At 43.7% G+C, this 13,828-nt stretch overlaps 1 protein-coding gene across 11 annotated transcripts in view; it reads left to right on the forward strand.

The window, feature by feature from the left end:
• The window catches only part of cacna1c (calcium channel, voltage-dependent, L type, alpha 1C subunit), a 116,837-nt gene that overhangs the window by 84,676 nt on the left and 18,333 nt on the right, over positions 1 to 13,828 (forward strand). For 8 of the 11 annotated variants that reach the window (XM_077544252.1, XM_077544254.1, XM_077544258.1 and 5 more), the window contains 19 exons: positions 288 to 361; positions 437 to 588; positions 677 to 878; positions 2,069 to 2,189; positions 2,456 to 2,570; positions 2,663 to 2,777; positions 4,187 to 4,256; positions 4,327 to 4,459; positions 4,545 to 4,674; positions 5,108 to 5,167; positions 6,216 to 6,322; positions 8,663 to 8,750; positions 8,941 to 9,048; positions 9,125 to 9,177; positions 9,256 to 9,402; positions 9,480 to 9,681; positions 9,776 to 9,934; positions 10,025 to 10,135; positions 11,628 to 11,711. In XM_077544252.1, the coding sequence (XP_077400378.1) occupies positions 288 to 361; positions 437 to 588; positions 677 to 878; positions 2,069 to 2,189; positions 2,456 to 2,570; positions 2,663 to 2,777; positions 4,187 to 4,256; positions 4,327 to 4,459; positions 4,545 to 4,674; positions 5,108 to 5,167; positions 6,216 to 6,322; positions 8,663 to 8,750; positions 8,941 to 9,048; positions 9,125 to 9,177; positions 9,256 to 9,402; positions 9,480 to 9,681; positions 9,776 to 9,934; positions 10,025 to 10,135; positions 11,628 to 11,711 (2,231 nt within the window). Of the gene's footprint in view, positions 1 to 287; positions 362 to 436; positions 589 to 676; positions 879 to 2,068; positions 2,190 to 2,455; positions 2,571 to 2,662; positions 2,778 to 4,186; positions 4,257 to 4,326; positions 4,460 to 4,544; positions 4,675 to 5,107; positions 5,168 to 6,215; positions 6,323 to 8,662; positions 8,751 to 8,940; positions 9,049 to 9,124; positions 9,178 to 9,255; positions 9,403 to 9,479; positions 9,682 to 9,775; positions 9,935 to 10,024; positions 10,136 to 11,627; positions 11,712 to 12,132; positions 12,217 to 13,828 lie in introns of all 11 variants that reach the window. The other 3 variants (XM_077544262.1, XM_077544257.1, XM_077544260.1) reach the window with 3 other exon arrangements.

Here is a 13,828-nt window from a genome sequence, read left to right on the forward strand (position 1 = left end):
CAAAGACTAAAACCAAGGACATTTTCGCTAGAATTATAGTTCATTTTATTTAGTTTTGTAAACATAAAAAATAAGCATTTTTGTTTTTATTTTATTTTGTTAACAAAATAGTTTTTTGAATTTTAGTTTTTTCGTGAACTAAAATGACCTTGGTCGTGACCTCCACCGAACCACTGGGGTTCGATCCAACCCCGTTTAAGAACCGCTGGCCTAAAAGAATCATTTCAGTTGGAATTATTATTAATTTTTTTTAAAGCAACTTTTTCTTTGAATTTCCCGCTCCTCAGACATCGCCAACAAGGTGTTACTGGCACTCTTCACTGGCGAGATGCTCTTGAAGATGTACAGCCTGGGCCTTCAGGTACGACGTCACGAGTGAACATTTAGTGGAGATGAAGACGGATCTATCATAGACATCGGCTTTTCCGCTCCTCAGGCGTACTTCGTCTCGCTCTTCAACCGTTTCGACAGCTTTGTCGTCTGCGGCGGCATTCTGGAGACCATCCTGGTGGAAACCAAGATCATGTCGCCTCTCGGCATCTCCGTGCTGCGTTGTGTGCGCTTGCTGCGAATCTTCAAAATAACCAGGTCTCATTAGAATCATTATTTATTTTTTTTAATGACAGCTTTGCAACGCGCAATTGACTTAATGTCCTTTTGTCTTCGTTGCGTCCAGATACTGGAACTCGCTGTCCAACTTGGTGGCCTCCTTACTGAATTCCGTGCGCTCCATCGCCTCCCTGCTGCTCCTGCTCTTCCTCTTCATCATCATCTTCTCCCTGCTGGGCATGCAACTCTTTGGCGGAAAGTTCAACTTCGAGGAGACCCGGCGCAGCACCTTCGACAACTTCCCCCAGTCGCTGCTCACTGTCTTCCAGGTATCCAAACTGGTTTCACTTGAGATTCCTTTTAACCAGAGGCCAATTGCTCGGGGCCCCTTAGCCAGCAGGGGCCCCCAGAGGGCCAACACATTTGACACACGCCGCATATCAAATACAAAAAATCGTGAAAAGTAGTAAAGCTTTTATTTATTTTTTAAAAACGACAAAACAAAAAAAAACGACCTTTTTTTTAAGCAACGATGAATAGTAAGAAGTAAAAAAATATATATATTTTAGTAAAATGTTACTAAATAAATACATTTTAAAAACGACCACGTATAAAGGCATTTATTTATTTGTTTATTTATTTATTCAAAAATAACAACTATGTATAGTAAGGCTTTTTTTCTCTCTGTCAAAAAAAGACAATGTATATTTAAGCTATCATTATTTATTTTTTTAAATGACAATGTATACCAGGATGTTTAAAAAAACAAAACAACCATTTAAGGCTTTTTTATGGCTTTTTTTTTTTAATGGCCACATGTAGTAAAGCATTTTTAAAAACGTGACCTTGTATAGTAAAGCATTTATTTAAAATAATACATTTTTTAAATGTATTTAAATTAAGCATTATATTTAAAAAATAAATAAATTGTTAACCATTATAGTAATGCTTTTATTATTTCTTTTAAAAAGTTACCATGTAAAGCAATTTAAAATGTAAAAAATAAAATAAAATCATGTATACTAAAGATTTTGTTATAAAAATAAATACATTTTATAAAAATGTATGCATATTGAGACTTTTATTTTAAAAAATGAATATGTATGGTAAGGCTTTTATTTATTTTTAAATGAATGACAATGTCTAAAAAACAACGTGTATAGTGAGGTGTGTTGTTTTTTTAACGACCAACTACATGGTAAAGGTTTTATTAACTTTTTTTTTTTTTTAAGGACCATGGTAAGGTATTCAATTATTAATTTTTTTACATAAAAACAAAAACCGACAATGGCTGTTTAAAAAAAAAAATATATATATATTTTCGATTAGTCATTTTATTTTTCAGTTTTCTGGCTCACTTAATGGTGATTGTTTATTGAAGATCCAGATGTGCCGTTTTAAAATGAGGCACAATGTGTATACTATGAATGTCCTCCGGGGCCCCCAATCCCTTCTTGCTTGGGGGCCCCCAGGGAATGTTGCAACGCCACCGCTTTTGACGGTGACGCTTTTTCATCAGATCTTAACCGGTGAAGACTGGAACTCGGTGATGTACGACGGGATCATGGCGTACGGCGGCCCGTCCTTCCCCGGCATGCTGGTCTGCATCTACTTCATCATCCTCTTCATCTGCGGAAACTGTATCCTGCCGGCAAAATGAAAAATGCGCCCGTCGTGTTTCCTTATGGGGAAAATGAATTGTAATGTTTATAAATTGTTTTACACCAACTCAATATCCACATTGATTTGGAAGCAAGTCTGCACTTTTTACATAAGAATGCTCACAGCTCATCCAAATTCAGCGCGCTCGTCCTTCAGCCAAAGGGGAAGTGACTTTAAAGGTCACGTCCGCCAGGATTGATGATGTGACGGATCAGCAACATCCTTAACGTCACCTCCTGACCAGATATCCTCCTGAACGTCTTCTTGGCCATCGCTGTGGACAATCTCGCCGACGCAGAGAGCCTAACGTCTGCCCAGAAAGAGGAAGAGGAGGAGAAAGAGAGGAAGAAACTGGCCAGGTAGAATTGGCATCGGGTGTACTCGCCAAGCGTTAGGAGAGAGCAGAGAAGAAGAAGTGCTTAAATGTTGGGGTCCTTTTTTTTCTCTCCAGGTTGGGCACTCCTGACAAGAGGCACAACAGCGAGAAGCCGCCACTGGACGAGAAGAGGGAGAAGATTGAGCTGAAGTCCATCACTTCGGATGGCGAGAGCAACACTGCCACAAAGGTACGCACGGTTTTACATTGTGGCTTAGAATCATTTCAGGTTTTTCAGGTTTCATTTTAATTCGTTTTCAGCGCATGTTTGTTAGTTTTTATTTCATCAAAAATTATTCATATAAGTTTTGTTTTTAATAGTAGTAGTCATATTTTTTAACTCTTTGACTGCCATGGACGTTAAAAGACGTCAAGTAAATACCTACGGAGGGCTGCCAATGACGTTAAAAGACGTCATCCAATTTTTTTTTTGGAACGGGTGGAGGAAAGCCTTGGCCAGCTGTGGGGAAAGTTTCAAGCAGATCTAGTTAGCCTAATGACTATTTTTGGCCCCTAGATGGCAGCAATGGCTCTCTTTTGACAAGATTGGGTAGACGTCAGTAGAAGACGTGAGGCGGAGCTAGAGGGGACAATGGCTGGGGAAGGGAAGAGAACATGGCGACCGGTTGCAAGCAGCTCACGCTCGAGCAGTTTTTTTCAAAGACGAAAAGCATCGACCAACGCTAAAGAGCACATTGATGACGACGATGATCATCATCGATGATGATGATGGTGACTCCGAGGTTAACGCTGAAGTTGCAACCGTTGACGCGGCGGCTATGACGACGTCATAAAGGTTCACCGGCTAGCGATGCTAACACCGGAAAACGCGGAGCACAACCGAGCACGCTCAGGCGGACGTTCAATCGGACGACGAAGAGTGCCCCGAGTCCAATGCATATTCATCGGAGGAGTGGGTACAGTCTGCTACTTGCTATTCCCCGGAAAAAAAGGCCGTCAAGAAAGTGTAACGTCTGCACACAAGTGTTACAAAAAGAAAAACTGTATTTGAAACATCCACATAATTGTAAGTAGTACCACAGTTGCACACATTTGTAAATAGTTTGCGAAATTGTTTTGTCAAATTGTTAGACTGTTGAATGGAAATAAACGTATTTTGCAATCTAAAAACACTTTTTCATTGTTGGTGAAAGCGTTTTACAGAAGTAAAGCACTATTTAGGTGTTTGTGGCATCATTCATGGACAAAAAGAAGTGTACAATTCACTAGAGTGCATGAAATAACATCGTTTCACAAAAAGCTCTTTTTCTCCGTTTTTTGTTTCAAAACAGAGCATTTGGGTGAAAGTAACCATTTTCTATTGTTGATTACTGAAGAACGGAATAAGGTAGAAACAAACTTTTTTGTTTTTTCTGATGAAAGCTGAGAGTCCAATCTTTCATTTGGTAGTATGTGTGTTTCCATAGTCCAAACACAACATTTTCTGTGGACCTTGAAAGATCAGTCAAAATGCTTAAATCGGCTGGCACTGGCGACGTCCCGTTTCTGAAAACGTCTGGCAGTCAAAGAGTTAATGTATAAATGGAGTGTTTGTTGAGTGCAGGATTAAATTACAGTGAAGTCTGTTGTCTTGTGCAGATCAACATGGACGATTACTGTGGCGATGAAAGTGAAGAGAAGAATCCGTACCCTGCAAACGATTACATCGGTAGCACGCACGTGAAAGGGAATTTTGGCAAAATGGTTCTCCTCTTGACTCTCATCTATGTTTTTGCCAGGCAATGAAGACGACGAGGAACCCGATGTGCCAGTGGGCCCGAGGCCGCGGCCGCTCTCCGACGTCCAGCTTAAGGAGAAGGCGGTTCCCATGCCCAAGGCGCGCGCCTTCTTCGTCTTCAGCCACACCAACAAGTAACGCATCATCCTCACGCGGCTTTTCCTCATCCGTGACGGAACGCGTGTTCAAACGCTTGCTGTCGCTTCGCCCTCATTTCAGATTCCGGGTTCTGTGCCATCAAATCGTCAACCACAACATCTTCACCAACCTGATCCTCTTCTTCATCCTGCTCAGCAGCATCAGTCTGGCGGCGGAGGACCCGGTCAAGAACGACTCCTTCAGAAATGAGGTTCGCCACAAAAAACAAATGTTTTTCCCAGTCAGTGCTAAAAAAATTGCGACGACTCGTTCCCGCTGACTACTGCACTTGTAAAAGGCCTGTTAAGCTTTATTGCTTCTATTTCTTTCTTTTTTAGCGCCGTGTTGCTAAATCAACTCAAACATGTGCTCTCCTCGTAAATACAATATACTCACGGTTAGCTGTGGAAAAAATCAGCAGTCGCTTCTCCCGATGCCTCCTTGCAACAGCTGTTTTTCATTTTTGGCTCGGCGTCAAATCCATTTTGACTCTCCGATCCTTGTCTTGTTATTTCCAGACTGCGTTTGTTTTGTTTTCTACTGTATTTAATTGGGTTTTCACCGCGCTTTGATGCCTGATGTGTGATCATGTTGTTTCCATTGGTTTGGCATGAAAACAATGACCCTCGCGGCTTGTATTGCAGATCCTGGGTTATGCGGACCACGTCTTCACCGGGCTTTTCACCATTGAGATCATTCTCAAGGTATCGAGACTCCATGTTTGCTCTCTTCGACATTTTAAATGTGTGTTCCGTGGGTGGGCGTGACTTCTCTTGCGAGCAAAAGAGCCGAGATGGAGCGCCGCTTCTTCTTTTTATACACTTACAAAGTCCGGCCGTCCGTCTTCTTCCGCTTATCCGGGGTCGGGTCGCGGGGGCAGCAGCTTTAGCAGGGAAGCCCAGACTTCCCTCTCCCCAGCCACTTCAGCCAGCTCATCCGACGGGACCCCAAGGCGTTCCCAGGACAGCCGAGAGACATAGTCTACTTTACTCACTTACAAAGTCTACAGCACAAAAGTACAAATGTGTTCAGGAGAGGAAAAAAAGCCTGACGTGCAAAAACAGACTTCAACGGGTTCTTGTGGCAAGACTTCCCCTTTCATCTGATTGGTCGTGCGGATTTCTAATTGTGTCGTAATATTGATCCTATTTGGCCAATATTGTCTAGAATTACAACAACAAAAAAGTCCCGTCTAGAGTGACTTCCTTAATCGGAATTGTTTGAGGCACTTGTTTTGACTGATGTTCTGTCTAGACCCAAACATCCGTAAGTTTCTTTCACGTACATGTTCATCTTAAACTCATTCATTGCCATTAACGACGATAGACGTCAAATATGCATTTTGCTTGGACATTCATCTAAAAGGGTCGCGGTGCAATGGATCCTAAAAGCCACGGTTGGAAATCCATCCCATTCGAACCGTGGTCGTATCATTCATTTGAGGACTTCATTTCACCCAAGTTGCTCAAATGCTCCCAAACGTGCGACATCCACGAGGGTTTCGACTTCCTGTGCTGCCATTTTAGCGCATGGACTGATCATGTTGCTTTCGTTTTTTTCCACCATCCAATCTGCGGATGGCGCACGGTCTGAACCGAGGGGGCCCGATCCGACCCGACCACAGAGCAAAGATGATCCGTTGCACCACTTTAAAAAGCTCATTTTTATTTTATTTTTTGAAAGATAGGCCAAATCTAATTGGCTGCATTTGCACTTGCTAGCTTGTCTTTCAGTTTGTCCTCTCCACTACAGATGACGGCTTACGGAGCCTTCCTCCATAAAGGCTCTTTCTGCAGGAACTATTTCAACATTCTGGACCTGGTGGTGGTCAGCGTTTCCCTCATCTCGTCCGGGATACAGTGAGTGCCGCATTCCATTGTTCAAGGCTGCAAATCCTGTTTTTTTTGTGGTGAAAAATGGACGGCCTGACACCCTCGCCAACCATCGTCCCGCACTGAATCGGCGTCACCGCGTCGTCAACGCCTTCACGGGCCGTTTAGTCGGCCCCACGGCGACACAAATCGACTTGTCAAGTCGCTAAGCAGGCAAATGTTTTGCTGGCTAAATTGGCCCTTCCTTCACACGACCTCACTCTTCTCTCCAACAACTTTACACCCCCCCCCCTCCCCCCTCGCCACATGCTGTCTGTTATTAATAAAGATGTTTTGCTTCTTACAGCTAATAACTCATTGGAATGCTGTGAGATTTCTCATGTTTACTATAATATGCTGCACTCTCTCTTTCAAACTCTTTAATAGACTAGACTTCTCGACGTAAGTGCTCGTTAATCTGCTGACCCCCGAACACCTTAACTGTGTCAAACTGTCACCCCCTTGACCTCGTATTTCTATCGTTCGGGAGAGATTAGCCGGAGCAGAAAATTTGCCACAAAAAAAAAACGTTACATGTATTTATTATCATTCTTGCAAAACTCTACCATTAAATGTCCTTTTGAAGTGGCAATTGTTTTGATCCCAAGTTAATTATCATTATTAAATTCAGTCAACGGTCAAAATTGAAGGAAAAAAAAACCAACAACTCTCCTGGGCAATAGAAATGGCAGCCGAATGTTAACACTGGAGTGTTTTTTGTTGTTTTGGCCCTTGTTAAAGGTAATAATAAGCGTGTGGGATGTCGCTGGCCGCTCACAGTCAACGTCGGTCCTGTCGGAAGCGCAAATTGCAAGAATTTCTTGCCGCTGCTCGGCAAATGTGCACACGACATGTCATCAAATAGATGAAGATCTTTCATCAAGTCAAGGAAATATTGCCGGCAATTCCACGTGATGGCGCAAAGCGCGCATTTCGGGAGCACTTCCTGGCATCGGCCAGCCGCTTCCCCTTCCCGACCCCTTCCCTCCCCCCCACAGCAGCGAGCGCGGCTTTGACCTTCTCCTTCTACCTTCTGCCGGCTACTTTGACTGTGAGGCGCGGGCGGCCTCGTCCCACGCCGCATTGGCTACCTTTAATCACCTTCCGACTTCCCGTTCGAACGCGTCACGCACACTCCTTTCCGGACGACCCCCTTGGAATGATGCGCTGGCATTTTGCTTATGCATGTGTGAAGAAAAATGTCTTCAGATTTTTTAGCACTTTTAATAGTGAAAGGTCAAACATTTTTTTCCTCACACATTTATGTTAAAAAAAAAAAAAACACATCAAAATGTCAACGTATTCATTTCGTTTTGACTTTCTGAGCTTTTGTTTTGGGCACAACCTTTGAACTGACACTTTCCGTACGTCACACTTTTGCTTGCCCTTGTTTGTCTTGATCTGTTGTTTATAGTTGTTGTATGATTAAATAGATGTGTGTGCGTCATTGATTAATTGTGTGACACACGGACTTGTTGCTGCGGTGCTCAAAGAGTCCGAGAACACAATTAACAGTCTCATAAACTGCCCCAGTAGGATTCATAGAAACGTCTTTCTTGGTGTCTTCTTTGTGATGTTATTATTTTATAATAGAAGGACTGACAATTAATCAAATTCAAGTCGACGTTGTAGTAGAATGTCATTTTCAAATTGCAAAAGGCTACAAAGCTAAAAAGGTCTGCTTCATTTCAGTAGTTTAACAAACTTTATTGTTAAATATATGCCATTATTTATATTTGATTTCGGGTCATTCCGTTCTAGTTTAGCCAAGCATTTTGATTTGGATTTGAACGAAACTTGCTGTACTTGTTGACGGTGATGGCGTAACACTAAATCTGAAATCGTAGGTCCGTTGGAGCAAGGGTTCGGGCCCTGCGGCCCGCCAAAATGTGCCATTTTCTGCAAAAAGGGGCGTGCCGGCCTTTCCTTCTATTTCAGAAACGAGCGGCTAAACATCTTCATAGTGTTTTTTGGGAAGGGAATTCATCAAGGATTGCAAATCTGCAATTGTTTAGAAGATTGGTGCATATTTTGGTAACCTTTAGATCGGTTTAATCGGACCTTGAAAAGGACAAATGAGATATTCATTGAATATGAATTGAAAGTTGGAGGCTTTGGATACTTGGACTCCTTATTGCTGCTAAACAGAAATATGGACCTGAAACGATGATATATTTCCGAGAACATGTTTTTTGCAAAGCTGTCAAAGTGAACGCGTAAAAAAAAAACCCTCTGTAAGGATTTGTGGGTTTTCACCTTCTCCAAGCAAACGGAGAAGATTCATGTCCCAATTTGTGTTGTTTTTGGCTAAACGCGTTTTCATTGCAGGTCCAGCGCCATCAACGTGGTGAAGATCCTGCGAGTTCTGCGAGTGCTGCGACCTCTGCGGGCCATCAACAGAGCCAAAGGCCTAAAGGTCAGCACCTCATCCAAACCTCCACCAGAAATTCCAAATCAATCAATGAAAGGACGGCAAGGATTCTGCAAGGCTATGTTTGCTCTTCACTGTATTTCTTGCTGTGTACGGAATTGCGTGCGTTTTGCACGAACGAGCTCACGCGGCTTCCCGAGACGACGCGTGCTGACGTTTGCCGCCCCCCCCACAGCACGTGGTGCAGTGCGTGTTCGTGGCCATCAGGACCATCGGCAACATCGTCATCGTCACCACCTTGCTGCAGTTCATGTTCGCCTGCATCGGCGTGCAGCTCTTCAAGGTAGCGCGCCGGACGGACGGCGAAAGCCGCAGACGCATTTTCTCGCCGTTAACGCCGACGTCTTGTGGGTCTCCAGGGCAAGTTCTTCTTCTGCACGGACAACTCCAAGCAGACGAAGGCCGAGTGCAGGTCAGCTGCGGCCATGTTGGCCGATTGCATCCGTGGCGGCGGGATGCTGTAAATGCGTGTGCGTGTGTTTCCCGCCAGAGGCTCCTACATCAAGTACAAGGACGGCGACGTGTCCAAGCCCGAGCGAGCCCCGCGACTTTGGGAGAACAGCGAGTTTAACTTTGACGACGTGCTGCAAGGCATGATGGCTCTGTTTGCCGTGTCCACCTTTGAGGGCTGGCCGGGGTGTGTGTCCGCATGCCCACAATACACGGCGCGCCGCTTTGTTGTCCGTCTGGCCTCATCACCGGCACTCCCCGCAGGCTCCTGTACCGCGCCATCGACTCCCACACCGAGGACGTGGGTCCCATCTACAACTACCGCGTGGTCATCTCCATCTTCTTCATCATCTACATCATCATCATCGCCTTCTTCATGATGAACATCTTTGTGGGTTTCGTCATCGTCACCTTCCAGGAGCAAGGCGAGCAGGAGTATAAGAACTGCGAGCTGGACAAGAACCAGGTCAGCCGCCGTTTCCGGTTTCACACGCACACACGATGATACGGCCGCTGAGCCCCGGTCTACTACTTTCCTATTTTGGCTGTATTGATCGCAGCGTCAGTGTGTTGAGTATGCCCTGAAGGCCCGCCCACTGCGCCGCTACATCCCCAAGAACCCGTACCAGTACAAGGTGTGGTATGTGGTCAACTCCACCTACTTTGAGTACCTGATGTTCACGCTGATCCTTCTCAACACAATCTGTCTGGCCATGCAGGTGAGACACGCACACGCACACGCACGGGATCCTCTTTTCTGTGCACTAATTCATGTCGCGTGTGTGCGCGCGCGTGTGTGCGCTTGGCAGCATCACGGCCAAACCAAGAACTTCAACGACGCCATGAACATCCTCAACATGCTCTTCACTGGACTCTTCACTGTGGAGATGATCCTCAAGTTGATCGCTTTCAAACCCAGGGTGAGGCCCGCTTTCCGTCGCACGTGCTTTTCTCGTTCTGTACGTTGGAGCAAACTTGGATCCGGTCACATATCGAGTCACGCTAATGTGTTGCCACAATTTCTTATTTTTTTTTTTTGCTTGATAAATCCGAAATGAATATCTTACAGCCTATTGACCCAAACGAGTGAACCCATCCAGTCTTTCTCCCCATTTCCTCCTTCATCTTGGCCTGACAAACCAAAACCTCCACGTCTTTGGATATTTATTGCAGTGGCGCCTTGAGTTGACTTTTGTTCCGTGACCGCGCTTGTAACTCAAAACACTCGATTCCAGCCGCAAAAAAACTAGAATATTGTACTTTATAAAAACACAGAATAACGACGCAATTAGATGTCAATGGACACTTCTGGCGTGCATGCCTTGGCCACCAGAGGGCGCACATGCCGATATACACGCAGACAGACGAGACTCCACAGCAGCCATATTTGTTGTTCTTGGCAGAAGATTAAGAAAATATGCCTGTGAGTTCCGTTGTATTACCTGCTTTAACGTTTACTTAAAGGCTATCGTGTTCTCCGTCATGTGTTAGCATTAGCATTTAGCTAGTTGATGCAAGGCCAAGATATGTGGTGGTTTTAACGGTGTTCTCCATTATGTGTTAGCATTAGCATTAAGCTAGTTGAATTCAAGGCTAAGCGATGCGGTTGTTCTCGTGTAATTCTCCGGGGTTTAGTTTGACAAAATACTTGAGCTGCGAGTGGTGACGATGTTCTTGAAGCCTCTTTGATGGCTCATATCTTCGAAAAGGTTGCGAGTTGAGTTGCTCGTATCTCAAGGCACCACTGCGTAAGTATTTGTAAAGTTGTAGAATTATGGCATATGAATGTATGAGTGCTATACGCTAGGGCCCGACCGATATGGATTTTTTTTTTTTTTAAAGCCAAGGCTGAGTCTATTTGGCAAAATAAAAATCCTACGCCTGATTCATTGAACGGTTCATTGAAAATATTTATTGTGAAAAAAACTTTCTTAACTCTTAAAGCAATACATTTAGGCAGAACATTTGACTCTTATACAAAACTTTTTCCTTTAGTATTTTTTAGCAGTTTTTTTTCCGAAGGTGGCAGAATTTTTAAATGTCATGTTTTGCTTTGGTTGCCAAAAATCATAATAACAAATGAAAAGAGCAGAGCGAATATCAGGCGATGTCGATTAATGGGTCGGGCCTCACGACGCACCGCATGTGTTTGGGCAGCCATATTGAAATTGTGTGCCTGTGCAATAAGTTCAATACGCAAGTCATTTTGCACCTGTTTGGCCTAATTGCATATTGACGATGGCACGCACGCACCGGTATGGCTGACTGTACGGCGTGTAGCATCAAACGTTCATATTTGTAAGTGTAACATATCTGATCCCGCCCTGACGCGCTGCAAGGAGGCGGCAGATGTTGCTTCCCTTCTAACCTTCCTCCCTTCCTCCTCCTCATCCTCACCCTCCTCCTGTGTAGGGCTACTTTAGTGATCCCTGGAATGTGTTTGATTTCCTCATCGTAATTGGCAGCATAATAGACGTCATTCTCAGTGAAATCAACGTAAGTATTGCCTCTCCCTCCCTCTCTCTCTCTCCCTCTCGCTCGCTCGCATCCGATTCTCGTCTTCTCTCCTTCTCTCCTTCCTCCTCCTCCTCCTCTTTTCCTCTCCCTCCTTCCTTGAGTTCGAAAAGGCCACTCGTTGGATATCAGCTTCCAGAAACACAAGTAAGGCAGGCACTAACTTAGTCAGGCTCTTAAATGCCGATTAATCGGATTGAACGACGACCTCGCCGGTCAACCCGTAAATGTCAAGCATGCTGATTTCCTCCTTGACTTTTTTTTGTTGTTGTCTCTTCATCATCCGATCAAATGTTCAAGCCTATGTTGTGTTTTCTCTTTTCTCGTTTTATGTTTAAATGGCTTTTTTTTCTGCTTTCTTTCTCCTTCTTGTCATCTTTCTCTTCTTTCCATCGTCACGCAGCATTATTTTGTTGATGCATGGAACACATTTGATACCTTGATAGTTGTGGGTAGCATTGTTGACATAGCCATCACTGAGGTTAACGTAAGTAGCCCAGCTCCCGCCATTCGTCCATGCCTGCCCGACCCCCCTAACCCCGCCCCCGCCCCACCCACACCCCCGCCTCCCACACACAGGCCGCACGATACCCATCTTGCACGTCTCCAAATGATTCGGAAAGCTCAGCTGCACCGCATTTGATCCCGCGATGGCCAATTGGGTCAAGTGAGTGAAAAAAGCCAGATGTTGCAGCGCTGTGGTGCATTTCTTTGCTAATTTGACGCACACGAAATGCACTTTCACAGCGCTTTGTTGGCCGCAACTTTCGTAAAGACGCACAATCCAACAAGTGGATTTTCCCAAACAGTCCAGATGATGCTGCGACGCTTCTATGGGTGCACTCGTTCCATCATTTGAACCTGTGACAGATTGGTGTCAATTGCCTTTTCATCATTTGTTGTTGTTGTTTGTTTCTTTTCCACATTCCCTTTGCATGGCAGCTGACAAATGCAAAGTCCGGGTCTGGTGTCATTCAATCTCTTAATACAGATGCGCATTTTGTGACAGCAAGTTCTAAAATGAAATGATTAGTGCGGTAGTTTTGAGTTGGTTTAAAGTCACTCTTTTTTTTTTTTACCCGCAATTAACTCATTTGCTCTATTTCAAATATTGCCATTGTCCCAAAAATGTATTTATACGTTTTTCATGTCGATGCTGCCTCTGACCTGAAGAGGTGGAAGCAATGGTAGTTATTACAAAATAAGCAGCCAGCAGGTGGCAGCTGAGTATAAGAGATCAACCAGGGCCATGTTGCAAAAAGCTCTTCTCCCCAGTGTTTTTTCAACAGGAATGTGAACAATGATGAAACTTAGCTATATTCTAATGCTAATTGCTGCAAAACAGAAACAAATAGAAATATAATTTTTCCTGATGAAAGACGAGACTCTCTCTTTTGCTGGCTTCCATCTTTTTATAGCAATAGAACAGAATATTCTGTGGGCCTTGCAAAATCAGTCCAAGTCCAGTCAAATAGCCGTGAGCGAAGGGGGTTGCTTCAGTCAAAATGGCAGCAAGTGAATGTTAATGACCACCTCTTACTTAGAAAGCCTGTCTGGGGGAATTCTAGCAGCAAACATCCACGTACACGTCAAAATTTTGCAGTAATAAAAATAATGCATATATTTGTGGAGACCGGGTTCAAGTTGTATTTGACAATTTGAAAAATGTGCAGAATTTCATAAGTTACTTCATGTTAAAGATTAGACAGCTCTTAATATAAAAGGAAAAATGCACTGAGCTGTCACCAACGTATTACAAATGCAATGATGCCATCTAGTGGCAGAAAAATGACCTCAACACAAATCAATATCACACTTCTTCTTTTTTACATTACATGACATCTTTTTAACTCAATGTTATGAATTATGAAATTACTGTATCAATGACTAAAAAATTCAGCCATATTTCTATTAGTTTAACAATTTTTTGCACTTTTATGTTAACAATACAGCATGAAAAATTTTTTTAGAACAGCTATAAAAATATATATACACACAGATATAAAACAAATAATAATCACCTGACACCCCTAGAAATGCTACACATGGAGAAGAAGAATACTGTAAGTCAACGTGAGTTTTTTTTGTTTGCACAGTAG

This window comes from Vanacampus margaritifer, chromosome 15 (assembly GCF_051991255.1).
Source record: "Vanacampus margaritifer isolate UIUO_Vmar chromosome 15, RoL_Vmar_1.0, whole genome shotgun sequence".
NCBI classification, from domain to species: Eukaryota; Metazoa; Chordata; class Actinopteri; order Syngnathiformes; family Syngnathidae; genus Vanacampus; species Vanacampus margaritifer.